At 38.7% G+C, this 27,835-nt stretch overlaps 1 protein-coding gene across 4 annotated transcripts in view; it reads left to right on the top strand.

Moving 5' to 3' along the window:
• The window catches only part of SH3KBP1 (SH3 domain containing kinase binding protein 1), a 336,824-nt gene that overhangs the window by 295,237 nt on the left and 13,752 nt on the right, over window positions 1-27,835 (top strand). For all 4 annotated transcript variants that reach the window (XM_084616743.1, XM_084616745.1, XM_084616744.1 and 1 more), the window contains 5 exons: window positions 3,282-3,333; window positions 8,799-8,879; window positions 10,401-10,563; window positions 14,846-14,931; window positions 27,409-27,518. In XM_084616743.1, coding sequence (XP_084472869.1) covers window positions 3,282-3,333; window positions 8,799-8,879; window positions 10,401-10,563; window positions 14,846-14,931; window positions 27,409-27,518 — 492 coding nt within the window. The remainder of the gene's footprint in view (window positions 1-3,281; window positions 3,334-8,798; window positions 8,880-10,400; window positions 10,564-14,845; window positions 14,932-27,408; window positions 27,519-27,835) is intronic.

The following is a 27,835-nucleotide window of genomic DNA, read 5'->3' as shown; positions in this document are numbered from 1 at the left end:
ATTTCCCTAACACCATTTAGAAATCCTAACACACTTTCTGAGAGAACTTGATAGATTCCTCCTCTCTAAGAAAACTGTCCCATTTTCAGGAAACTCCTCTGTCATCAGGGTGATACTGTGAGCTCGTAATCAGGCTCTTGATTTATAGTTCAGAGTGATTATTATGTAAGCCATCAATGATAAAATCAAGACTCAGAGACACTCTCTCTCAAGGACTGACAGTAAAATTGGATGCCAGATTAAATAACTTTGAAACCTTGATAAAGAAATCACAAAACAACTCCCAGAAGCTACCACAATTATTGAAGATGAAGGTGAAATTTATGGCTCTTGTGAGAGCAACAAAAACTCTTTCACAGAGTAAAATGTCATTCCACATCAGAGTGGATAGCCTGGAAAAGAACGAGGCCTGGTTATGAAAAGATGATGATTTCAAGAAGAGGCAGAGACCCTTGAAAAAAAATATGCAAGGGAGTGAGGAATGGGGTGGAGTGGGGGGAAGAGGGAGTGGGGAAAGGGGGGGGGAGTGGGGAAGAGGAAGTGGTAGAATAGGGAAGGGGTGGGTGGGGGAAAAGGTTGTAGGGAGGGGGGAAGAGGGAGTGGGAAAGAGGGTGGAGTGGGGAGGGGAAGGAGGTAGGGTTGGGGGAAGAGGGAGTGGGGGAATGGGGAAGGGGGTAGAGTGGGGGGAGAGGCAGTGGGGAAGGGAGGTGGGGTTGGCGGAAGACAAGGGGAATGGGGAGAGGAGGAGCAGGGGGCAGGGACCCATGGCGAGGCGGCTGGGGGGGGCAAAAGTTCTTTGTGCCCAGGTCCCCAGTAAATCTTAATTGGTCTCTTTTGGTGCAGACTTCCAACCTTGAGCCCTTCTAGCTTGTCCCTTCCAACCAGTCCCTGTGCCACTCCTGTTTCTTTCCCATCCTTGGCTCCTGCCCCAGTTCCAGACACCTTTGCTGATACATTTTCAGTCTGAGTCTCCTCTGCTCAGGCTTCTCATCCCAGTCTCAGACTCCTTGTCCAGCGAGGTCTCCCTCTCCTGGCTCAGTGCCAAGTCCCAGTCTGCTCCCTACCTCACAGGCCCGTTCTCCTTTCCAGCCAGTCCCCGTTTCCTCTTCTCAGCTATTTGTCTGATCTGTTTCCTCCCATCACCCCCCTGACACTAGTTCCTAGTCACAGGCTCCATCCTCAGGCTCTTCAGCCAATCTTGGACTCAGCCAACCCCTCCCCTGTTCTTTGTTCTGGTCTCTTTGCCTATCCAGTTCCACTTTTTGCTCTCCCCCCATTTTCTCATCCAATCTGTGTCCCCCCCGTCGCCCGCAACCAACTGACTCCAAGGCCCTCCAGCTCCCACTCCCAGTCTCCTGACCCAACCAATCCCAGCATCCCTTCCCCACCCCCCCAGCTCCCAACTGCCCCCACTTAACCAATCACAGTCTGCCCCTGCTGCTACTAGCTCCCAGTGTGTCCTTGTCCCAGTCTCCCCCTTCCACCTCCCAATCAAGGTTTCTCTCCCTTCCCCTCTAGTCCCAGTCTTACCAGACTCCTTGTCCCAAAATACTTTTTTCTCTCCCTGCTTTTATTCCCCCTGTATTCGAATCAGATGGCTTCCTCTTCCACTCTGCTTGGGCATGAGCTGGGGGGACTGTGGGGGGAGAGGGGGCGCAGAAGAGGCCAGCACTGAAAGCACAGGAGAGGCAAGCTCCCTGCTCTCAGCTCCAGTGTCCAGCCCCACCCTGACCCAGAACAGCCACTACAGGGAAAGGCTTTGAACCCCCTTAGCCTTGGGCTGGAACATGCTCAGTCGCTCTGTGGGGATGGTGCATCTGCCGTCCAGTCACATGTGAGAGCTGTGAGGGGATGGACCATACTCAGTGAGAATGGGATCTTCAGAGATTGTAGATGTTTAGCTCTATTAAATCTTTACTGAGCACATGTGAACTGTGATTTTTATTTCAAAGGCTTGTAACTTGGCTAAATTTGGAGGGGGGGGAATTGTTGAACTTTCCCCCAAAAGATTCAGCCTGGGGCAAACACCCAACAAGGAAAATTTCAGCCAAAAGGATTAAAGTTTGGGAAAGTTATAAGCAACTGAATACACGGTTTTATAATGGGTAGTATCAGGCAAACTTAATACGCGGTGCTACAAGCCCCACCTATAATAAAGGGTGTCCTGATCAGTGTTCCTCAGTCAAGAAAGTAGTGGCTTTTACGTGGGGCCATTAGGTTGCAAGTGATTAACCAGGAATAATAGAGTCATCCTGAGGAATGAGGAATACCACATAGAGAGAGAGTGTGTGTGTGTGTGTTTTATATCTATCTATCTATCTATCTATCTATCTATCTATCTATCTATCTATCTATCTATCTATCTATCTATCACCTCTCTAATAAAAACTATATATATATATATATATATAGTTTTTTATTAGAAGAGTTTTAACTCAAAAGCTTTGACCTTTTATTCTAAGTGTGTGAGTTAAATTAGTGTGTCATATGCTCCGTTTGATTTTGCATTCACTCCAAGGCATTTACAACATCTGTCAGTATGATGCGCACGCGCACACACGCACAAAAGGAAAAACGACCCACAGCTAATCTACATAATAGAGAAGAAAAACAGATCTGGAACCAATTCAGTGATCATATTTGTTAAACATGTAAAGTGTTGCAGTCCTGTTAGGAAGGATGGTGATTGCAGAGAAAATAAATGATGAATAATTATTCAAAGATGAATAATGGGCTGTTGATGTGAATAATTAGCTTCATTTCATCAAGCTTGGGAAGCCTTAATAACTGTGCTTGAAGATGTTCTTCACAAATGCGATAACAACCATATATTGGCAAATGACAAAATGTAACCTCTAGAGTATTTCCTGTGTTCTACATTTATGCTTCAATTTAGTGTAAGAAACATATTTCAGCTCTTGGATTGCCTACACGTTTTTCAAAATGGCTTTGGATATTTAAAAGATTAAAGCTTAATTGCAAAGGCTACTTCAGTATATAAAAGGCCATTGTTTTCAGTGATTGTAAGCCACTTAATGCTGAGCTTTTATCTAAAAGACATTTCAACTATAAAAATAGTAAAGTGGCATATTATTTCTCAATTACATTTTCTTTCTTGAAAGTCTTTTAAATGAATTTAGTACTTGTGAAATGTGTGATTGACAGGCCTGGAATCTGAAGACGTGTAATTCTCATTGTAAAGTAGCATCTGATTACATCAAATCTTTCTATGAGTTCAAGTGTTTACAAGCAATCTCTTTTCTGCTTTTCCTTGATTTTAGAGACCTAAGAAACCACCACCTCCATCAGCTCCTATCATCAAACAAGGGTCAGGTAAGGTGTTGTTGCTCTTATATAATATACATCAGTTAAACACATTCCATACAGAACACATGTATTTTCAAATTTGTATGGATGCCATCAGTATCAAAGCCAATATGCAGAAAGAGTCTTAATTACTAAAGTAGATTGGATACAAGATGCAAAAGAACCATGAAAGATTGTGATATGCTTGCTGAATAGATTGTGAGTGAACTGAAAGAGGACACATGCCAATTCTTATTTGAAAATAATACATTAGAAGATTTATCTTAAATATTATGGTTCATTTCAAACAGTTAATACTAAACATGAAACTTTTGTTCTTGGAATTTAAAACAAATTGTGATGGTGCATAAAGTTAAGCACATGCATACATTTTTGCAAGGTCAGTGTCATAAATTTAGGGAATATAAACTGTAGTAGGAAAGTTTATTAACCTTTCACCTGCAGGCCCCATCTGCACTAGAAATACATGGCCTTTTTCCTGTCCATTTGCAACTTAGGCCTCACTCCTGAAACTGGATCTGCATGCATGCAGGAGTCAAAATGTGTGGATCCAGTTGCAGAATCAATCTCGTAGTTTCAGTTTCTTGTTTATCCATATTTTATAGGTAGGCTTAAGTACACTATTAACCACAGAATCATGTTCAAACTGATTTAGGGGACAACCTGTGTTCCCTGGTATATCTGCATTTTTACAACGGCTAGGTCCAAAGCTATACTACTGCAGCTGAACTGGAGTTAACTGTGGTTCATGGTAACACAACACAAATATGATTTACTTGCCCAGTGTAGATTAGGCATCGCCATGTTTAAACATGTGGGTATAAACATGTTTTTAAAACTCTTATCCCTGCTGTGGAGAATGAGGAAGATATCTGGATTATTTTTTATGAATATTATATGTACTTCACTTTACCTGCTTGATGATATTCTGCTTGAGTACACAGAGTTAAATCAAAGGAGGCTGTTAGGGAGAACAAGAAAGAAATACATTATTCATATTATTTTCTGGGTAAGCAAACTGTGTTTAAACGATGTTAGAATGAACCATGATCAAACCCAGTTAACCAAAACTAGTTTTCCTTCTGTAGATAAGACCTTAGGGTAAAATTTTTAGAAGCAACTATGTTTCAGTGGAACGTACGCAACTAAGTTTCTTAAGGTGCTTTTGAAAATTTTAGCCTTAAAGACAGAATTCAAGTTGTGTTTAGGTCATAATAACTCAGAATGAATGGGATGGTCTCAAAGGCCTCGTCTGCATTAGTGTTTTTCCCCTAAAATTTCCCAGTTGTTGTCACAGTGATGCAGGCACTTGTGACAACAAAGGACTTTAATCACTATTTTCTATCCCCCACCTCTTGGTTAAAAATCTAGTGGCTTCTCTACAATCGCACTCCCACTGTTACTTACCACCACTGGGAAATTTTAGGGTAAATAAGCAAGTATAGACATAGCCAGTCTAGTCAGGGTTTTCTACCTATTGTTATCTGTTCCAAGTTTGTGTTTCAGTTCACTAGTGTATCTGATAGTGAATCAAGGAACTATATTTGAAATTTAACTCAATCAAGCAGTTGTTTCTATTTGTTTAATCATGCCAATGGTTCACTTCTATGTCTTGAGACACTTAAAAAGAGATTTAATTTTAAGATAGATTTTGTTATTCAGATGATCTACCTGAATCATTGCTCACTGAGAGCAGTATAATTTTGCCATCTAGTGGTGGTTGCAGTGTTAAAAAAAAAATCAGCAATGCTTTATCCATAAATGAAATTATAATCACAGCTTTGTTTTGGAAAAACCCTTTAAAAGATTACATTTCTGTTTATATCTCGGCTTCAGGTTTCTCTTTCATAAAATGGTGAGAATAATAATTTTAGCCTGTATATAGCCCTTTACATACTCAAAGCACAAGGTACTTAGTCATCAGAATAGCCTTGCGAGATGGACAGATAAAGTGCAAATTGAGACACGGAAAAATGAAATGACTTGCTCAAGGCCATTTGAGTTGGGGGCAAAAGCCAAAAATGAGAACTCAGGTGTTTCAGGTTCCTAGTTCCAAACCCAATCTACTGACTGGACCATGCTATGTATCTGCAAGAAGTCTGTGAATGTTTAGGTAAAGTACAACTTTTCAAGGCTGAAGAATGCTGTACTTGTTGTTATGAATTAATATCTCCTGCCACCAACTACAGTGTGAAATCACAATTTTACCAACATGGTACTGTATTTTACCAGTCTTAGCACGAGGCTGATTCTGCTATTGGTGGTTTTGAATACCTGTTAATACATGATATGAAAAATTAGATCCAGAACTATCAGTTGCATGCTAAATAATTAAAAACCAATATATTCTATTACTGAGCCTAGAAAAATAGCACAGGGTAGAAGCAAAATTAACATGAGAATCTGGGGAACTACAGACCGGTCAGCCTCACCTCAGTCCCTGGAAAAATCAGGGAGCAGGTCCTCAAGGAATCCATTTTGAAGCACTTGGAGGAGAGGAAGATGATCGGGAACAGTCATCATGGATTTACAAAGAGCAAGTCATGCCTGACCAACCTGATTGCCTTCCATGATGAGATAACTGGCTCTGTGGATATGGGAGAAGCGGTGGACGTGATATATCTTGACTTTAGCAAAGCTTTTGATACAGTCTCCCATAGTATTCTTGCCAGCAAGTTAAAAAAGTATGGATTGGATGAATGGACTATAAGGTGGATAGAAAGCTGGCTAGATCGTTGGGCTCAACCCGTAGTGATCAACAGCTCAATGTCTAGTTGGCAGCCGGTATCAAGCGGAGTGCCCAAAGGTCGGTCCTGGGGCCGGTTTTGTTCAACATCTTCTTTAATGATCTGGATGATGGGATGGATTCCACTCTCAGCAAGTTCACAGATGACACTAAATTGGGGGAGAGGTAGCTACATTGGAGGGTAGGTATAGGGTCCAGAGTGGCCTAGACAAATTGGAGGATTGGGGCAAAAGAAATCTGATGAGGTTCAACAAGGACAAGTGCAGTCCTGCACTTAGGACGGAAGAATCCCATGAACTGCTACAGGCCGGGGACTGACTAGCCAAGTGGCAGTTCTGCAGAAAAGGACCTGGGGATTACAGTGGACGAGAAGCTGGATATGAGTGAACAGTGAGCCCTTGTTGCCAAGAAGGCTAATGGCATATTGGGCTGCATTAGTAGGAGCATTGCCAGCAGATTGAGGAAAGTAATTATTCCCCTCTTTTCGGCACTAGTGAGACCACATCTGGACTATTGCGTCCAGTTTTGGCTCCCCCACTACAGAAAGAATCTGGACAAATTGGAGAAAGTCCAGCAGAGGACAATGAAAATGATAAGGGGGCTGGGGCACATGACTTACAAGGAGAGGCTGAGGGAACTGGGCTTATTTAGGCTGCCAAAGAGAAGAGTGAGGGGGGATTTGATAACAGCCTTCAACTACCTGAAAGGGGGTTCCAAAGAGGATGGAGCTTGGCTGTTCTCATTGGTGGCAGACAACCAAACAAGGAGCAATGGTCTCAAGTTGCAGTGGGGGAGGTTTAGGTTGGATATTAGGAAAAACTGTTTCACTAGGAGGGTGGTGAAGCACTGGAATGGGTTACCTAGGGAGGTGGTGAAATCTCCATCCCTAGAAGTTTGTAAGGCCTGACTTGACAGAGCCCTGACTGGGGTGATTTAGTTGGTGTTGGTCCTGCTTTGAGCAGGAGGTTGGACTAGATGACCTCCTGAGGTCCCTTCCAAGCCTAATTCTTCTATGAGTCTATGATTCTTCTATGATTCTATGTTTAGAATTAGCCTTTGTCTATATTACAAATTAAAGCCTGGTTCTATTTTGTATTTTAGTATAATTGGGACCTTAACTATATCCCCAAACTGGGCTTGAGATGAGACTGTGTGGTAATCATACTTAGGACCCTTGGCCAGCTGCAGCCATGTTGTAGCTGCGTGCGCACACACACACACGTTTAAAGTCCTGTGTCGCTACTTAAGTTTCTCGGGATATTCGACTTATATAACCCATGAGTTTAGAGTGACTGTGATTGGGAGGCTAGCAGTAGTGTCCTCCTCTATGTCAGTGGTTCTCAAACTTTTGTACGGGTGACCCCTTTCACAGAGCAAGCCTCTGAGTGCGACCCCCCTTATAAATTAAAAACACTTTTATAACACCATTATTAATACTGGAGGCAAAGCAGGGTTTAGGGTGGAGACTGACAGCTCACAACCCCCCACGTAATAACCTCGCAACCCCCTGTAGGGTCCCGACCTCCAGTTTGAGAACCTCTGTTCTATGTGGTGTAAAAGGGTGATGTGTGTAGCTCAGTTAAAAAAATACTTACGGGCATGATAAGCTATACAAGTGTTGCCTGTTGAATAGAGCAGTTACAGAGAAACAATGTCCAGTAATCTCCAGTAATGAGGGGCCATTAGCATTGATGAGTAGTGAGTGTTAGGGACCAGCTGCAAGTATTGTATTACCATATTCAGAAAATGTAAATGTGCTTGAGTGCTGCATAACACACAGTGAAACAGACGGAACAAAATAGTGTTATGTAGCCGTTTTAAACACTGCTAAGCTAAAATGGTTGTAACACCTTGTAGTTGGCTAGTGGAATGAAGCCAAAACCTGTTATAATAATTCTTATAAATAGAGCCCTACCAAATTCGCGGCCGTGAAAAACGTGTCACGAACTGTGAAATCTGGTCTCCCCTGTGAAATTTGGTCTTTTGTGTACTTTTACCCTATACTACATAGATTTCACAGGGGAGACCAGCATTTCTCAAACTGGGGGTCCCAACCCAAAAAAGGGTTGTGAGGGGGTTGCAAGGTTATTGTAGGGGGGGGTCGTGGTATTGCCACCTTTACTTCTGCACTGCCTTCAGAGCTGGGTGGCCGGAGAGTATATATACCCCCTTTAGCTGTGAATCATGTTCAAAACTACTTTAAAACACAAACAGTACTTTATTTGTGCTAAGCATTATTATGCAGACAGCAACTAAATTAATAAATCTGATATCTATGTGGAATTATTTTCTTAGCATCAAAAAGTCCCATTTAATTGACTTACTCTACTGAACTTTCCTCCCCATTGAATTATTTTTGAGTCTAACAATGATACAGAGTTAAAGGATTATAAAATTTAATTTTCTGACTCCCTGATATTTGGAATGGAACAATTGTTTGCACATTTCACAAAATATTCTACACTTCCATTTTGCAAGTGCCTGCTCTCCTGAGACGTTTTGGAAATCATGTAACTTGGTTGCAAAGACTACACAATCATGACATTTTACATGCTTTTGTGACGTAAATAATTTTAATTGAAAATGGGCTAATTTTTAGTTTAAGCGTGAAAATTTCAAAATTGGGGAATCAAAATAAAGGGGGACAAATTTAAATGTATATCTTTTTCTTGGTTTGTTTGCAGATACCTTTTTGCAGAATCCTGAATTTTCCTTTCTTTGACAGGTACCACAGACAGAAAACATGAAATCAAAAAGGTACCTCCTGAAAGGCCAGAATGTCTTCCTAATCGAACAGAGGAGAAAGGTATGAAATGTGCTTCTATGTCTGCTGTTTGCAGAGTGATGAATAGAGAAGGAGGTTGATTCAAGTTTTCATTTTCCAGTCAGTAGATAGATTTAATTAAGTGTATTCTGTGGATGTTTTGTTCTTTTTATACATTTTATAACTTGGCTGATACTATGCTTAACCTAAACCACTAGCCCATTCAAATATGCCTGTGAAATACAAATGGTTTATAATATTTTGCATCACTTAGACAACACAGCAATAAATTGGTCTCCAGGGCTTAAATGCCACTGCTTTTGTGAGTTGAAATCAGACCTTTGAACACATTTTTATGTTGGAATTTATTTAATTTTTTCCCCTGCAACTATTATCAACAAAGACAAATTGCCAATGGCTGTTTTTGTGGTCCATGATTCCTTCAAACCTAGTATCCTAAAACTTATGAAGAGATAGCTTGGCTCTGTGTAATATTCTTAAGTGTATGCCATAGGGATTCCTGTGTATATTCACAACAGACTGTAGACCATCTTGTCACTGATGGGTTTGGTATATTATGAGAGACAAGGTGTGAGAGTTTTGCCACTGACTTCAATGGAGCCAAGGTTTCATCCAAGGAATCTGGAGTGTTAAAAGTGTTTAGCTACATTTTACTATGTGCATTTTCAGCATATTTTATAATGGGACCATTCAAGCTGTTTGTATGTGCTCTATGTACATCCTAGCAATAGTAAGCATTGGCATGTTAAAGACTGTAGAATTTCCTTTGAAAAGTAATGAGTTTAAATTCAAACTAACCACTTTTTAAACTTGGAATCCCAAATATTAGGTACCTACATCCATATTTAAGCCCTTTTTGAGAGGTACTTACTTCCTGTGGATCCAATTGCCCAAATTTGTAAAAAAAAATCAGGCCACTTCTATTTAGATGCCTAAATATGAATCTGGGTGTCTAAATGTTGGTCCCCACGTTGTTATATTTTTACCCTAGTATCTGAAGCTGATTCGTTTTTCATTTAAATATATTTGTATTAAATACGTGCCAAATACATTTTCAAAAGAAGATATTTGCATGCTTAAGCAGAGCATTAAGAATACACAAAATTATCCTTATTTTTGTGCTCTTCTAACTGAGTATTATCTCACAGAGTAAAAATTAGTATGAAGGTGGGCTTGGAAAAAATGTTTCTATATGATGTGTAATTCTCTTGTCTTATTTTAATAGTTCTTTAGATAATCAATACGTTTTTTTAATAATTAAAATCAGAAATTACACTCAGATTCATACACTGTCTACACATGTCAGCCAAGAGTAGGTTTAATGCAAATTCAAACTATTGAAATATGTTTAGCACAAAACTGGTATAAACATTTTATTCTCAGAAAAGAGTGAAATAAGGCAGAACAGTGAAGAATGCAGACTTATTTCTTAGATATGGTTTAACTAACATTCATAGCTTCTGTACATTGTAAATCAATGTGTGCCGGTGAATTCCACTTAATAAGGTCTTTGTTCTTTTTTGGGGGGAAATTGATTTAAAGAAAGACCAGAAAGAGAGCAAAAACTGGTAGATTTGCACAAGCCTTCGGTTCCTGCGATACCGCCGAAGAAACCTCGACCACCCAAAGCAAACTCTCTGAACAGACCTGGTGCATTGCCCCCAAGACGACCGGAAAGACCAGCTGTGCCTCTGACGCATACAAGGTATTGTTAAAAGTTGCAAATTCACAGAGTGTAGGTTTTCTATTGATGTTACAGTTCATTTCCAATTCTAACTTTCTTTGAAATAATAATATTAAAGCCCTTTGGTTAGATACTGTATCATCACTCTGTCACACTGGTTTTACCTAGACTAGTGCTTCTGGTTTTATTGTAACTCAATTGAATTGATTATCAATTAGACACCTGAAGATGTTTATTCCTGCTGTAAAGTTTGTGGAGTGTCTATATTAGCATGTACAATCAAGTTAGTTAACTCAAGTTAATTGGCACTCTGTTAACTCAAGTTACAAGACCAACAACTCTAGATTAGCCATGGCCACTGCGTGGCCCTTTCTACTCTCCTGGGTAGCTAAATATAATAGTGAATAATATTAGCCAGGATGCTCCTCTCTTAAACACTGTAGTGCCTAGAAATTTGATTTGATTTCAGTCCATTTTCCCTGGCTATTGTAGTGCAAGTCTAAGCATGTTGCAAACTGGGTTACAGAATGTGTTTTGATTACACAATGACTTACTCAAGGTACTACTCTAGAATGCTACTTGAAACATAATGTATAGCCTCCATCAGTGGCTGTTCAATGTGCTTTACAAGCTTTGATTAAGTTTTGCAATACACTGGACGGAAAGATCAGTATCATTGACTCAGTTTTACAAGTGGGGGAACAGAGGATGCAGGAGTTAAATGACTTACTCATGGTCACACAATGTCCGTGGCACAGACAAGAATACAATGTAGATGTCTTGACTCTCAGTCCTTCTCTTTAACTTTAGGTGATCATATACTACCTTGATAAGGGCAGGTTAAGAACCTGAATAGAATAGGACCCATAGATCATGCTTCCCTTCATTCGTCTAATAATAGCCTATAGAAGGACACTCTTTATTGAAATCTAGTCAATTAAAAAAGTCATTTAAGATGCTATACCTGCCCTTGACCCCTCTCAGTTTTTGAAGTCTTACTGAAGTGCTTGGGACATGTCTATCTCTCCCCACCTGACTATACATGGGAGGTGCTTGAACATAACACTAAAGAAAATAATTAATACATACATACAATCTCATGTTTCTATGTTTAAGAATGTTTATGTTTCCCCATTAGCTGTTTGAAAGACCTACAGAAGGGTAAACAGTGAAACTGGATTGAAAGTGCTGTCCAGTACATAATGTAACACAGAAAAAAGAGAGAAATATGTAATCCTCTAATCTCTTATGGGGTGTTTCTTGTAATGGTAATTGGTTTTTTTAAAAGTACAGAAAAATGTGTTTAAGTTGATACTGCCCCATGATCTTCTAAAGACTTAGCATTTTGCTCCTTACTTTTCACTAGCAGATACAAGCACATACCACCTGTCTGCTTCTGGTGGTCTAATCTGGCAAAGGATGGTTTGGATTTAGTTAATGATGCCAGATTTATAAGCATGAACATGGCATTAGCTATTAGAACTGTTCAGACTAAAAATGCTGTAATGGATAAGAAGTCTGGCAAGTTTTGTTGAAAACTGGAAGAAATTACAAAAAATTGGATACATAGATCAGAATGTAAAAAGACAAAAAACCCAGTTGATGATCTGGAAAACAAGATCATATTATGAAATATTAAGTTGTCAGGACATCCCTGTAGGTGAGGAAGCAAGAGAAATTAAGACATTCTACCACACTGGATTAGTAAAATGCTGATGATAAACGAGGATGTTCAGAATGATCTACTTGATCAATAAAATTCCCTCTTTTTTTTAATCACCGGAAGAAATGTATAACAACGTAACAGTATTCTGGTGGTAATCCCAAAAACTGTCTTCACTGTACCTCCCCTGGACCTCTTTGCCAAGATGTATTTAATGGCGAAGAAAGAATGTTAATTGGAAGTGTTCTGAGAGAGGTTTGGGTTGGGGTTGTAAACTATTACGATTTTAGGGCTGAAGGATACTGAGGCTGAACTTGATGATGGATCCTAAAAGGATACTTAACACCGCTGTCTTAAGGAATGCTAAATGTCCTTCAAGACTCCATATCTTAAAAATGTTCCCAATGAACAGAATTTGTCCATCCCACACATACAAGTTTATTATAGGATTGTTCACAGGGGTGCTAGAACAATTTATAAATTATAGTGGAGGTGCTGAAAGCGTAAACCATGTATTTGGTTATTACTGCTTCAAGCCCAGGAGGTGCTGCCGCATCCCCAGCACCCCAAGTTGCTCATACCTTAAATGCTCAATTGCTGGCACTGACCTTTTGCCATTTGTATAGCCTTCTATTCCTTCAAAAAGCAACACCAATCTTTTGTAATGCACTTAATCTCCAATAGATGAAAGTGAAAAAGATTGCTTCAGATGAACATATCTCAGAAAAACAGGGTAAAACCCTGGTTTCAAAAGAGACATCTCAACAGATAGTATGTGCCTTGTCTACACTAGAAAATTGAACTACTGGTAACTGGTGTAATTACCAATAGTGGAGCATGCCCAAATAAACCATTATGTCTGGGGACAGGTCAGTTGCAGCTTTGCCCCACATCCAAACTAGTTGCAGGGCCTTCTTGGTACCCAACCCACAGTCCTTGAAGCCCTATCCAGCCTCCAAAAGAAAATTATTTATTTAACTGAAGAAACTGATTTTTATTACAAAATATAAAAACAGCCCACTGAAACCCATGAATGCAAGACTCTTGACATACACTAGAATAAGGATGCCGTTGCTAACCAACAGCAACAGAAATCTAAGGGGAATTTTATTAAAATCTACAGGATTTTTCCCTTAGAATCTGCAAAATTTCTGTAGGAGTTCTATTTTTATTTGATATTCTAATTGGCCTGAGTCTTACAGATCTCAGAATAAGATACCAGAAGATACTTTCAAAATATGTATTAGCGTATTAAACTGAAATGATTGTAAAAAGAAATAACCAAACATATCCTGTAAATTACATTTAACAAAAACATCATTTTACCCTAATTTTCCAAGTTTCTGAATTATCCAAATAATTAAAAGACTATTTTATAGATTTGATCATACGAATGTCAAGCCTTATTCCTATAAAATGTCCTTACAAATAGGCATAACAGGATACAAAAGTGATCCTGGATAACCCATTAGTTTAAATTAGCTGATAAAATAGTGAGTGGTAAAACAGTTAGCAATTGTGGCATGCTTTATTTCTAATGTATTAATAGCTAATACCACTATTTTAAGAAACGCTAAATATCTCGGTCATTAGTTGCAGGGACAGTTATATATTTGGCACATTTTGCCCAGTGTGCAAAGATATGTGTACAATAACACTGTATAGATAATACTGTTTATGTATGTATGGTGACAATTATTGTGGGAATTATACAATATTGTGAGGCTGGCCATGAAATGGGATAAATATTTCATGACTATAATACAGATTTTTTATTCCATTAAGTGAACTGAAGCTGTCTTGAAATCTCATAGTAAATTTTCACAAGGATGTTGTGTTTGTGACCTGTGCAGTTTAACCATGTGCTCCTACCGCTGATCCCATTTTATTCTGTCTGAGTGGTCATATTGCTTTGATAAACTTGTATGTATTATGTGAGCTTTCGCATGGAAGAAAAACAGGGCTACTCGTGGCTGAATCTCTGTTGCTCTTAAAAATTTCTGTCCCCCCTATATAAAGTATCACCACTCCTCTGTCATTTTTCTATGATGAAGAAATTTTTGCTCTACAGTTCCTGGGTTGGGAGACATCCTTGAAACCATAGAAAGGGATTTCGTAGTATAATGATGGGTAATATGTACAAAAATCTTCATTTTCTAGTGGGAAGCACTTATCATGGTGAGGAAACTGCTTCTATGAACAGAACGGAGCACTGCTGGATCCCATTATCCCAGCTTGACATTTTTTCTCTTCATCCATTTATCTGCAGATTTCTGGTTCACCTATCCATAATATCTAGGCACCAATTATTAATTGTAAGCAACTAAGAATAAGCTGTTGAAGGATAGCCCTTTGCCCTTAGATTTCCTTCATGTTGAGATGCTGTGAACATTTGAGGAATAATTTAGGACACTACTGTGTCTAAAATAGCTTTTTGACAGGTGTTAAAGAGAAATGAGATAGGGTTAATCCATGCAGTATGTCTGCTTACTAGAGATGGCTCTCTGTGACAGGTTGCTATAACTCAGTGCTACACAAGAGGAACACATCCCCTCTCTTTTTATTAATTGCAAGCTGGCAATTTATTGTAACACACAGACAAACTCTAATAAATGTCTCCTCTTTTTTTTCTCACCGTAGGAATGATAGTACAAAAATAGAGTTAGTGGGCAGCACACTATCCGGAACCTTGGAGAAGGACTCCTCAGAAAGAAGCAGTGACATTGGTAAGTTGACATATTTTTGTTGTTCCTCTAACAAAGTTATGGTGTAGATATCTGCATTTTAGTGGTACTTGCTTTGCTCCAAGAAGCAGTTAATGGGTTCATAGTAAATTTTAAATGCAAGGTTAATCACACGTTCCTTGCATAAACTTTATTTTAAGAGAACAGAGAAATATGAAACTTACATTTTTTTGGCATGGGAAATTGATTTTATTGTTAAAAGCCTGAAATAATTGGCTAGGCCAAATGAATAATTGTACTATGTTTTGGTAAGGTGAAGATTAATGTGTATTATATATTTGTAATGTGTTAAAGGTTTACATTGTGGTGTAGTTACCAATAATCTTTACATTTCAAATACAAGGGAAGTAGAGACTGCTTTTAAAAAATCCATTTTGCTGAAAAAGTATTAAAGGAAGTGTCTGTTCCAATTTTAAAATGAACATGAACTCGACTGCAGTTGAGATAATAATCGATATCCCTAAAATACGTACAGTTGAATCACTGAGTCACCTTGAACAGGAGTAAAGTTAAAGATTGGATTGTTTTTCTTATTTTTTTTTCCATTGCTAAGCTTGAAATCTATAAGAGATGTTTGTTGAGCAGGATGTTGTTGTAACTGAGGCACTGAAAGTGAGGTGTTCTGACTCTTCTTTATTTCTGAAAGCAAACCCAGGAACAGAGTCATTTGTATGTGAAAGTATTCCAATGACATCTGCTCCAGTCACTCAATTTAGTAACAACTGTGCGGCAGCAGGCATGTTTTTGTAAGAGGCAGAATCTTTGTACCCTGAATGTAAGCATTACTAGAACTCATTAGTAGCATCTAAAGTTAATTTGATGTTTGGTTTTTTTCATAGAACACATTAATATTAACACATTTTGGTAGAATATTATACTTTTCAGCAACCAGTCTGCCTTTTCTCCAGACTTTAAAGGAAAACTTTTATATATAATTTAAAATATAGAAAGTGAACACAAATAATTTTTCTTAGTTTTATGAAGATGACCTTGATTATTGCTCTCAGTATTCATGTATCCGCTTTTTGAATTTGTTGCTGTCAGTGTGTTCTATGACAGCAAGCTTGTTCTAAGGGAGTAAACAGTATTTTTTTTTTATTTTTAATGAAGGTGAACGTAGCAAAACACATTGCAATTAAATTGCATGAACTGTTTTACAGTTCCCCAACTATTTCCCCATGCTAATATTCCCCCTACTGTTACTCACACCTTCTTGTCAACTGTTTGAAATGGGCCATTCTGATTATCACTAGAAAAGTTTTTTTTCTCCTGCTGATAATAGCCCACCTTAATCCATTGGTCTTGTTAAGAGTTGGTATGGCAACCCCCATTTTTTCATGTTCTCTGTGTGTGTGTGTGTGTATATATATATATATATATATGTATGTTCTTTGTGTGTGTGATATCTTCCTCCTGTATTTTCCACTGGATGCATCTGATGAAGTGGGCTTTAGCCCACGAAAGCTTATGCTCAGATACATTTGTCAGTCTCTAAGGTGCCACAAGTACTCCTCGTTCTTTCTGCTGGTACAAACTAACACAGCTACCACTCTGAAACCTGTTTTACAGGTGTATATTATGATGTTTTCTGATTAATATTATGTTAAAGCCAACAGTATGATGTGGAAATGCAATCAATTTCAGCATTTAGTATTAATGTTTATAAATTTAGTTCAAAGCCTGTAGGCTGCTGTGTACTAGAAGGGAAAAATGCACCAAATAGCATGGTGTGATATAAGTATCCTAGCACTGCGATGTGCTAAAAGTGCGATATGATAAAAGCACAGATTTTAAAAAATGGTATCGTGGGATAACTAGTAAATGTTGTTTAAGAACAATCACTGTTCTCTTCCAGAATCATTTCAGATATTTTTATTTTTTGAGGTGGAACTGGTAGGGAGAACAGAAGTAAATACAAAGATCACCCAAGGACAATGCACACAAAAATAAACAAATCACATTTGCAAAACATTGCATAAGGTTTTAGCCACTGAGCTGCTAATAACTTTAATGGAAAGAACTAAATGAGTCTAAGGATAGAATAGTGTGAACACTTAGGTAAATTTATTGGATAAAGGAAAGTATACTTAGATAAGTATAACCTGATAGGGTCAAACGAGCATGACATCTACACCACATGTCTTTCTAGCCCATTAGAGTTCATAGAAAAAAGTATTAACTTGGGAGTGAAAGTGATCATAATTTACTTGGATTTTCAAAAAGCTATTGATCAAGGAAATAAAAAGCCACCTTGTAGAGGGTAAAGTTTTGTGATGGATTAAAATTTTGTAAGCTAAAATGAGTAGCAGTGAATGACTGCTCCTTGCAATGGAGAGGGATTACCTCCCCAGGGTTTACTATGGATCAGTGTTATTTTATAGATTTATTAATCGTTCATGAGAGGAAGGGACAGTAAATTGGTGAGATTTTGTTGATAATAAATTGTTAGTAAAAATGTTAGAGAATTGAGAGATGGATTTAAAAGCACTGACTGATTGGGCAGCACGAGGTCAGAGTGAATTAAATTGGGATACGTGAAAGGTAGTGAACATTGCCAAAACTGCCTTAACTTTATAATACAGTAAAACCTGCCAAGAGGGATCACTCCTGGAAGTTAGCAAAAGTGGTCACTTGTAAGAGGTGGTCTCTCTTCAAAGGTTTGCACACCAGAGAGTGGGAGCGTTCTGCGGCTTCTGCAAGTAGTCGTGTGTGACAGGTGGTCTGTCTTCAGAGGTGGTCACTAAGGCAGGATTTACCCTATATGCTGATGAGCTGTGAGGGGAGAGGGCAGCCCCCAGCTGCCTCCTTTTCCCCTTTTGCTTCCAACAAAGTGAGAAGGAGGTGGATCTAAGTACCATCTTCTTCTCAGCACAGACCCACAGTAGGGCTCAGTACTGTAAAAAGCATGCAAGCAGAAGCAGTAGCTGTTGTAGGAGTAGTCTTTGAAGAGGAGGGAACCGAAGTGGCCTTTCTAACAGCTCTTGCATACCCATTTCACTGTAATCTTGGTCACTGGTTACTTTCCATTTCTACAATAGCCTAAATAGAGCTGTTCTGGGGCTCTGAGAACCCCCTGCAGCAGGAGGAGGAGGAGCACCAGCAGTAGCCAATCATATGTGGCCTAGCTTGGTTTCATGATGCTACTAAGTGTTAGTGCACAGGGTGGTGCTTCAGCACTGTCCTGGCCCCCTGGCGCTGGAAATTTTGAAGCCTTTCTAATCTGCACTGCGGCACTCCCACTGTCAGTAAGGTTCTGCTATACTCTGTGTCAGAGGGGTGTTGAGTACTAGCACACAAATTATAACTGAATTGCTATTGCTTGAGCTTCACTAGATTGATATTGTACAATTCAGATAATGTTGTATGTCAGAAAGTTAATTTTAAATAGATGCAAAAGAGCAAAGGGACTCGTCTTCACTAGCAAATTGTATTGAATTGGAAGTTAACCTTGAGAAGTTAGCTAACTTGATGCTGACCGCTACTTTGCGGTCTGTATACTCAGGGACACATCATGTTCTACATGAAGTTAGATGGTCATTAATAAACCCTAGGCTCATTTGGTTTTATCCATTACATGTCTTGTCCCTCTCTATACAGACTGAAAAGTTGTGGTCAGGATCATCTTAACACGACTCCTCAGGGTCATATTCCAACTTGATGTAATTTGCTAGTGAAAACAAGCCCGCAAGGTATGCAAAATAAATTGCTTGTCTACAGTCATAATGAACTGTGAGATACTAGTTAGTGGGAGTATGTTTGATTTTATGGCTGTCTTTTTAATTCAGTTCAGTAAAGTGGAGTACTGGTTTTACAGCTATTACCATCTTGCTTACAAAGTATAATATTTTAGTTACAGTTACAGTAAGGGACATGAAAAACAAACCATTCCCCTTTCCTCCTCACTTCTTTTTCTTTTTTCCTTCCCCCCTATTTTTAGTGATGCCTTTCTTTTCCTTTCCACTCATATTTCATCAAGCTTTTCCCATTTACATCTCTTTACCATGGGTAACTCTTCTTCACTTGATGAGGGTAAGGCGTTTTTCCATCTCTTTTCTATCCTGACATTTACCTTAGCTAAGAATGAATAGCATGCATTCTGTGGAACTACTGTTGTGCATTTTGGTGATAGATATTTTCTAATTGCAAATGGGTAGATAGTGGACTGTGATGGAAAATATTGCACTATAATATTGCAACAGAAATATAATCATTACAATTTCTTATAACCCTTCTCTATGGGATTTTATTGGGTTATCTGATGTATATATTTTATGCATGCACTATCTGTCAACACCTGGTTTCTGTTTATCTGGTCTTTATATTCAAATGGTGCCACCATAAAGTATAATACATACATTTCATTGTGGCATCATTACATATTACACAACAGAAGGACCATTTAGTAACATCTTTGAGCTGTTACCTAGTCTGAAGTAAAATATATAAAGTGAGGTTGTCAAAAACACCCATTGACTTTCAATAGACTCACATACCTAAGTCACTAAGGGCTTGCCTGCATGGGAAATGTTTCCAGCTATACTAGGATAATATATATATTTCCAACAGTGGATGCTCTTATTCCAAAATAAAAGTAGCCTGTTTCAGCTGAGCTTAAACCACTTCCAAAGCAACATAAGCTAAAGCAGAAAAAGGCACTCTTATACCAGTGTTACAGACCTCCTGGGGCTTGGATTCTCTGATACCTTTCTTGGAAGTGGGACACTGTGGTCCAGCCACCCTGGGCTCCCAAGATTTCCCAGGAGCTCAAGCACACCCTTTTCCCAGAGCGCAATCCTCATGGGTACTCTAGTTTATAATTTAACCCTTCAGGGAGACTTGATTGTCTTAGGCCAGGTCTACACTACAGACCTATACCCGTATAACTAAGTTGCTCAGGGGTGTGGATATTTCACACCCCTGAGTGACATAACGCCCCGCATAGACAGCACTATGTTGGTGGGAGAGCTTCTCCCATTGACATAGCTACCCCCTCTTGGGGAGGTGGATTAACTACACCAGTGGGAGAGCTCTCTTGTCGGGGGAGAGCTCTCTTCTGTCGGGGGAGAGCCTTTTCATTAAAGTGCTACAGTGGTGCAGCTGCGCTGATGCAGCGTGCTAAGTGTAGCTTTGCCCTCGACTTTGGATTTCTAAATCATTCACTCTTTACTTTATACAGCACAAAAGATATATACAGATCCATGCAAACTAAGATACCCTGTGTGCAATTCTTTGCCTCAATTTCCTCAACACTCTTGAGCATTCTTAGAGATTTGGTCAGTGTTTTTTTTAGAGTTTCACGTCCCCTCTCCTGGACCTCACTCGTCCTGCTGAAGCTTCTCTTCTGAAATCATAGAGACTCCTTCCACTCCTGCCCAAGCTCCTTTTGCATTTCTGACCCTCCCGCTCTCTGTGGTTTTAAAAGCCAGGGCTAATATCTTGGTTCTTTGCTCTTTTTTTCTTTCCATTCTACACACAAGTTGGAAAGAACTGGTTTTTCACCTAGATTGCAACAACCCCATTGTTCTGTTAGGGTAGACTTATTCAGTTGTTGATGCTCCTCAATGATTGTCCCCTTCAGAAGCAGACACCCTCGCGCCAGTCCCCCTCTCCCTACCACAAGAAATATGATGCAAGAAGACAGCAAAGTCAGCCATATGGGCACAAACATACAGCATCAAACAGAATTCATACAGTGTAGATAGACAGGTCTCCCAAACCACCACAACTGGAATAAGAGTGCCACCAGGGGAAGTTATACTGGTATAACTATAGTGGTTTAAATTCACACCTTATATATATGGCAAAGTACTAGTACAAGGTAAGGCATTTTTTCTTAAAAATTCCACCCATAGTTCCTAGATCCTGGACCAATGAACGTCAATCTACTAGCCCTCAGAAATATGATCTATTTTATAACAATGATAATTTTTGAGGGCTAGTAGATTGACAAAAGAAAACTTTTAGCAAATTTGGTAATTTAAAGGATAAAGCTCTAATTTTGTTTTCAAAGAATTACAGAATAATTTCAATCAATAATGAATGTAGAGGACTCTCTCCTGTTTGAGTTAGAAATTATTATATACATTTTTAAAAGAATACAGTGAAGTCTTTTAAAACCCAAAATTTGACCTTTTAAAAATTATCTGATATTGAAAGTCTTATGGATTTGAACTATGTCATTTAAACTGTAATCTGCCAGTAAATACTGTTAAAATATATACATCAGAATCACGCAATAATCCACACAAAATAGTAGTCTCTGTACTTCCCAGTAAATAATGGACTGCACATGCACAGTATTGCCAACCCCAAATGTTCAAAAATCATGAGTCAAGCTCACCAAAAATCATGAGATTGGCTTTAAAATCATGAGATTATGTACAAATGATACATTTGGTGTGGTTTTTTATATGCCTGCTGCTTTTTGAGCCTTCACTGAGAGTCACACTTTGAAGCTTTCTTCATAGCAACAAGAGCTAGAAACTTACTTTTACTTTAAGAATGAAGGTTAAAATAATCACAAATCCACATGACTCCAGGAGCTGGGGCTTTAAGGAAAACAATAATTATCATGAGACTCGTGACAAAATCATGAGAGTTGGCAACACTGCGCGCACAGTTCATGCATGCATCTAAGAGTACACAATCTGTTTCAATGTTTATCCTGTCTTTTTATACCCTTTGCTCTGTCGAATCTTAGCTATCTCTAATATTACTAACAGAAGACACCTAAGTACTCACTGATTGCTGCTGAAAAATGTAGCACTGGCATGAGATTTATTAAGAGATATTCTATAAGGTAACAGAAGAAAGCTCTTTTCTCAGAGCTGTAGGGAGATATGATCTTGAAAGATAGTAAATCAGTAGTTCTCAAAGTATGGTCTGAGGAACACCTGCTAGTGAGTGATGGAGAGCTGACTGGCACATGCTGCCAGCTCACCTCCTTTTTTTCCACATGCTAAATTGCATTAAGACAGTTAAAAATACCCTAAAAAGCTCTTTTCCTCGTAATGAATATCTAGTTGCCACAGTGCTGATATACATTCATAAATGGGAGGGGAGGTGGTCAGTGTGATTGTGGATGGGAGGGGAAGTGGCAGTGAAATGATTTCCATAATAAGATATGGTCCACATTATGTAAAAAGTTAGAGAACCCTTGAAGAAAGAGTTATGAAACACATCGTCCTGTGTTTAAATCCCAGGTAAGCCATTAGCTCATTTTGTGACTTCAGGCAAATAACTAGACCCCCTTGTTCCTTGGCAACCTCATCTGTAAAACTTAGGAAAAATAGTTCTTCACTGAATACCAGATGCTGAGGGCAAAATGAGAGTTATAGTGAAAAGAGAAATCCACCTTCAGCTGGCATCCCCCAACACAATGCTGTACATATTCATTCTAACACAGTTATACAAAGCTGCCAGAATTAATAGAATTGCAGAAATGCATTAAGCTGTAATATTTATGTTAGCTAACTGAGGATTACCCATAACCATAGCCTTGAATTGTAAATATTGTAATCAGAGAGATAATAATAGTCCATGAAATAATTAATTAACTCCCTAGCCCTTCAGGGCAAGGAAAATGTGGTAAAACAGAAATATAAACCACTCTCCATGTATGTTGAGTTGTCTAAAAGCAACATACCCATTTTTTCTAGCTTAGCTCAGTTTTCTTGACCTCTAAATACTTGCTCGGCATCTTCTGAATCTTTAAAGGTAAAAACTTGATGAGAGCACTGAACCAGAGCTTTGCGGGGTACCATACGGCAACTTTCAGCATTCAGTTTTCAACTATCCAAGATTCAGGATAAAATCTGAAAAGGCAGCTAAGAAAAGAAAGTTATCTAATTACTGTCTTATGGAGCCTTTGTTATCCAAATTCTTGCACCTAAAGCAAGAGGCTGAGATGGCAGAAGTCTCGCATACAATCCATGTTATTCTAAATGCAATATATTTAGAAACAGGAAGCCTTCCTGATAAAATTGAATGAATCAGATCTGAACTGGAGTTCAAATGGAGTTAGTCTGCATTTCTTTATGGACAGGGGTCTGCTACTCTGACTCATTCTAAGAAACCAATGCGGGATTCCTTCCCAAAGTAAGGTACTACTCAGGATGAGTAAAGGGTGGGAAAATCTGGCCTGTTGTATAGAAATACATAGATAATAATGTCAGTTTTCTTAGAGTCCTCAACAATACTTAGGTTCTTCATTTTTTTCAATTATTAACCATATTTACTGTATTTGCATTAATTAACATGCAACAAATTTCATTAATCTCTATCTCATCCACCATACATGGACTTTTCATGTTTATTTTCTTTCAAGATTTTAGTATCCATGGTACTATTAAAAATATTGATTCTACTATCTGTTGATCACTTTTCATTATTAATTTTCAAGGTGAAATCACTTTGCTTGTTTCTTCTAAAGCACCAAAGAGCTGAATCCATATGAAGAAGAAAAAAAAAATGAGCAAACAAAAAACCTTATGAAACAAGCTTAAAACCCTTGCCTATTTCTTGCCAACTCAGTAATTGTAAAATTGCTTAATGACTTCCCCCCCCCCCTTTTTGAGGGGAAAAAGTCCCTTGCAGGCTGAAAACTTGTACCCTAAGTTTTTTCACATGGATCTGTTTTGAAAACAGTAACATTTTTACACACACACACACTCCTTAAAAGATAATGTAACGGGAGAACTACTCTTGATTTCCATGCCAATTTACCTGAGAATATTTCTTGCACAGCTGATTTTTCATTTTAACCAACTATCAGGGCCGGCTCTAGGTTTTTTGCCACCCCAAGCTCCGAGAGCGCAACTGCCCAAGCAAGAAAAAAAGGGTGGCCGGGACGCCACTCCTGGTATTGTGCTGCCCCAAGCACGTGCTTGCTTTGCTGGTGCCTAGAGCCGGTCCTGCCAACTAGGCTTGGACAGCAAGCAGAACACTTTAAAAAAGATTATGCTGCATTAGTACACTGCTACAGGGTGGCTGGCCCCTGTAAGTGAACAGGCCCAGTGGTCTGGTGCCAGAGCAGGTGCTCCCAGTTTGGCCAATTAAGAGAGCAGGGCAGCACGTGAGGCTATTAAGGGGAGGGGAGGGGGAAGCTGAGACCCAGTTTGAGAGAGACCTGGAAGTTAGGAGACTGGATGCATTATCTCATCTGAGTCTTAGGTGAAGCCTACTGCCTGGAGCTTGGTTGGTGTCAGACCAGAGAAGGGAAGGGCTTCCTTTGAGAAGAATTTGATTGTTTGCTTCCACGGGCTGCTGTATGGTCTACAGCACAATTAGCAAGACTTTGCATACAGTAACTGCTTCCTTTTTCTGTTATGGTATCCCACATTTCCCAGAACAAGGGAGGTATACTGTACTCAAATGTAAAATCCCAAAATATAATCTTCCTTAGCTATATATAAATTGTTTTATAATCACATGCCTGCATTAGCATTTAATGCTGTCATTTCTGCACACCCCTATATAATGTGTGTACAATATATAAGAGGAAACCTGGCTAAGAACATTGAAAAATCATTGTAGCATTATATTTCATTGGCAAGAATAAACAGAAAAATAAGCAGTGTAAATAAAAAATTGACCCTAACTGTACAGCATTCTACACTGTACATTCATACACCAACTCTGCTACCACTGAGACCTGCCTTTAGTTTGAGCAATTGCAGTCTTTGTTTTACTTGTATTGATTTAATCAATTATTAAAATAATTTGTTCTCTGTGTGAATAGTACTTTAGGGTCTGCCTCTGAAGTGCTGATCAACTTGGCAAGGGAAGGATTTGAAAGAAATACGAAAAGTCTAAATAAGAAGATCAAAAAAAGGGCAAGGGGGTTCTATAAATGAGTTTGCTATTTTAGACTGGTACAAGTAAGGGTCCTTCTCTTTGGGCTCTGACTTACAGTTTAATAGGATTTTAATTATAGTGTCATTTGGGTTTTTGTAATCTCACTAGTTTGGCAGCATATAACAGAATTTAAATCTTTCCACCCTATGCTCTCTTCTGTATTTCTCTTTTATAGCCTGTATTTCTCGTAGAGGCTGTTTTGAACTATTTTTCTAGCAATCAGCTGTAGATTGAGAAACTTGAAAAACTGGGCTATTGCTAAAACCCTTCCATCTATTTCTTGTTGTTAGAACCTTTTCACAGAAGTCAGGTTTCACTATGGACAAAACTATTATATGGCCCATCCAATTTTATTAATAGTCTCCTTCATTCAGATGCTCACAGCTTTTACTGACTTCAGCGACACATGCATTCAGTTGCTGAATCTAACCCATATGTTTTTACATTAAAATGAACAAAATGTGAATGTTTAATTACTCTGATCAAATATAGAAACATACGTCTGATAATAATTCATGAGTAGGATCAGCAGTATTACACTTAAAAAATTGAGAGAGCTGACTTCTCAAGTGTGATCCTTTTATATACTAACCAGCACTTTGAATTAATAACGTCACCCTTTTTCATTGGTTGCTTTCCACGATAGTCTAATTACCTGTAGTAGTTAATTACCTTTTATAAGAAAAAAGGAGAGAACAGTGGCGCTTTGGACAAAAGTCACAAGACAGAGAACAGTGAAGCTGTCAATGTGTTTTCTTGGTTCAGTGGTGGAAGAGATGGTAGTCAAGAGGATCAGAATTTACTTTTATTCCCCGTCTTTAAAACTTAAGGTAGAGTTGTGTATAGTGGTTAAAACACATGTCATGGGTTCTAATTAAAGTTGGGCAACTTATTAACTGTGTGGTCTTAGGCAAGTCACTTAACCTCATCAGCCCTTATTCACCTCAGCTGGAAAACTGGATAGAAGTGGGGTATTACGGAAAATCAGATGCCACATTTGAACTAAGATTTCCAGAGAAAATAAATTACACCCAAACAAAAAGCAGCACTAGAGGGCAAAAGGATAGGTTCCAGATATATGTTGGCTGGATGGACTTTTAAAGTTTAATCCATGCTCTTCCACAGTGGCCTATTGCATCACCTGACCTTTGCAAAGATGAACTTGTAACTTTAGACTGTCAGATCCTGAGTGGCAGAATGTGTAACATGCCACAGTGGCAAGGCTAAGATGTAGGTTACAAGATCCAACAAAAGACGCGCTGAAGGCATGTTCATTAGAGGACGGGCAGTTATTTGTTGTGTGTAGAAAGAGTTATTCCTAAAATGTTGTAAAATTCTGAGGCAAATAACCTTTAGAAGGTTACCATAAGAAGGTTATTGAAAGTAGTGTACATACCTTCCTTGGAGATTCTCCAGGGTATTACTGCCACAGAGATACATGGTTTAAAATGTAGATCCTGTTTAACTCCCAGCCACCAAATCCTCTAAGTACCTGAAATCCGTTTGGCTCTCCTACTTAATGTGCAACAGTTTATCCATCTAATGGGTCTTTATTTTCTATTATCTGTCATTTTAAGGATATTAACCTTGTGTATTATATCAACGTAGCTTGATCTGCAGTAGATTAATTGCTCCTTTACCAGGTCTGAATACAATCCCATTTAACTCTTTGGTATATATATTTTATGAAGGATTTGCAGTTTTTGGTTCACAGCCAATGCATTCTTTTATCGAGTTTATTCTTGAATCACATATTCCAATAATTTGACAAAACAGGGGGACCGGAGGGGTGATATATCTATCTCATACACAAATGCAGTAGACTATCTTAAGTTGAGGTGGCTGAAACAGTGTTGTCTATAAAACAAAACAGATGAGTGATGTTAAACCATCTGATTCAAATGTGTTCAAGAGCGGTAATATTCCTTCAGATGTCATATCCCTCCTTCAGTACTAGCATGTGGCTGGATTCAGTAAACACTCCATCCATGTGTCTCATGTCACATAAAGCCAAGCCAGCTTCCTATTCTTTGAATTGACTTACCCTGGGCCCTGTAGACTTTTAGGAGTCTACTAAGGTGTTTTCTTTTCATTGTTATTATAGGTTTCAATTAGTGATCATTATCAAGTGCTGTAGTGCAAATCTAGCATTGGGGATAGAAACACTGGGAGAATGTGCATGCTATTTTCTGCCTCAAATTACTCATAGAAAAATTGTTAGCCTCTCTAGCAGCAACAAGGTAATTTTGCAGCTGCATTTTCTGTTTCACATGACTGGGACAGTTTTGTCATTCAACTTTAATTACACTGCTAGGCAAAAAAGTCTCCTGAACTCTTTCCAGGCCTGATTATAACTGATCCAAAGAATAAGCATGCATGGCAGAAGTTAAAAGTGCCTAGATTTCAGCTATCCTAGATTTTTTTTTTAAACATAAGGGTAGCTAAATTCTGAAAAAAAGAACAGAAGCAACATGATGTAAGGGGGACTTAATTCTTTGAGATTTACCAAAGGTAGGGGGTTTGTTTTGTCTTTAGTATAAGTTTGTATTGTTTCTCTTGGAGAATGATTCTCAGAATTGACTCAATGTGATCTTTGTTTTTAAGATCTGGAAGGTTTTGACTCTGTAGTACCAGTTGCTGAGAAGCTCAGTCATCCAACTACAACCAGACCAAAAGCTACTGGCAGACGACCTCCATCCCAGTCACTCACATCTGTACGTTCATTTTTTCTTCCTTTTTTTTTTCAAATTACTTTCTGAAAATTTTTTTCTTGGTAAGTATCCGTGTTGTTCAATCCTTTCATTTACACTTAGGCAGCTGTGTCACACATACTAATGAGGTGCTGGAGGTGGTTCTCAGGGAGACCCTTTTTAAAATTATGTCATAATTTTGAATGTAAGTTTAAGAACATTCCCTGTCTAAGAAAGAGTTTCACCACTCTCTGAATACTACTAGATCATCTCTACCAAGCGTGACTGGAGCTCATAAAAATACTTCATAAGAGTTTTTGGAATAGACCAGATTGCACTTG

The sequence above is a fragment of the Lepidochelys olivacea genome, assembly GCF_965140295.1.
Source record: "Lepidochelys olivacea isolate rLepOli2 genome assembly, chromosome: 1".
NCBI lineage: Eukaryota > Metazoa > Chordata > Testudines > Cheloniidae > Lepidochelys > Lepidochelys olivacea.
The sequence above is the reverse complement of the archived record's forward strand: the minus strand, read 5'-3'. Positions and strand labels throughout refer to the sequence as shown.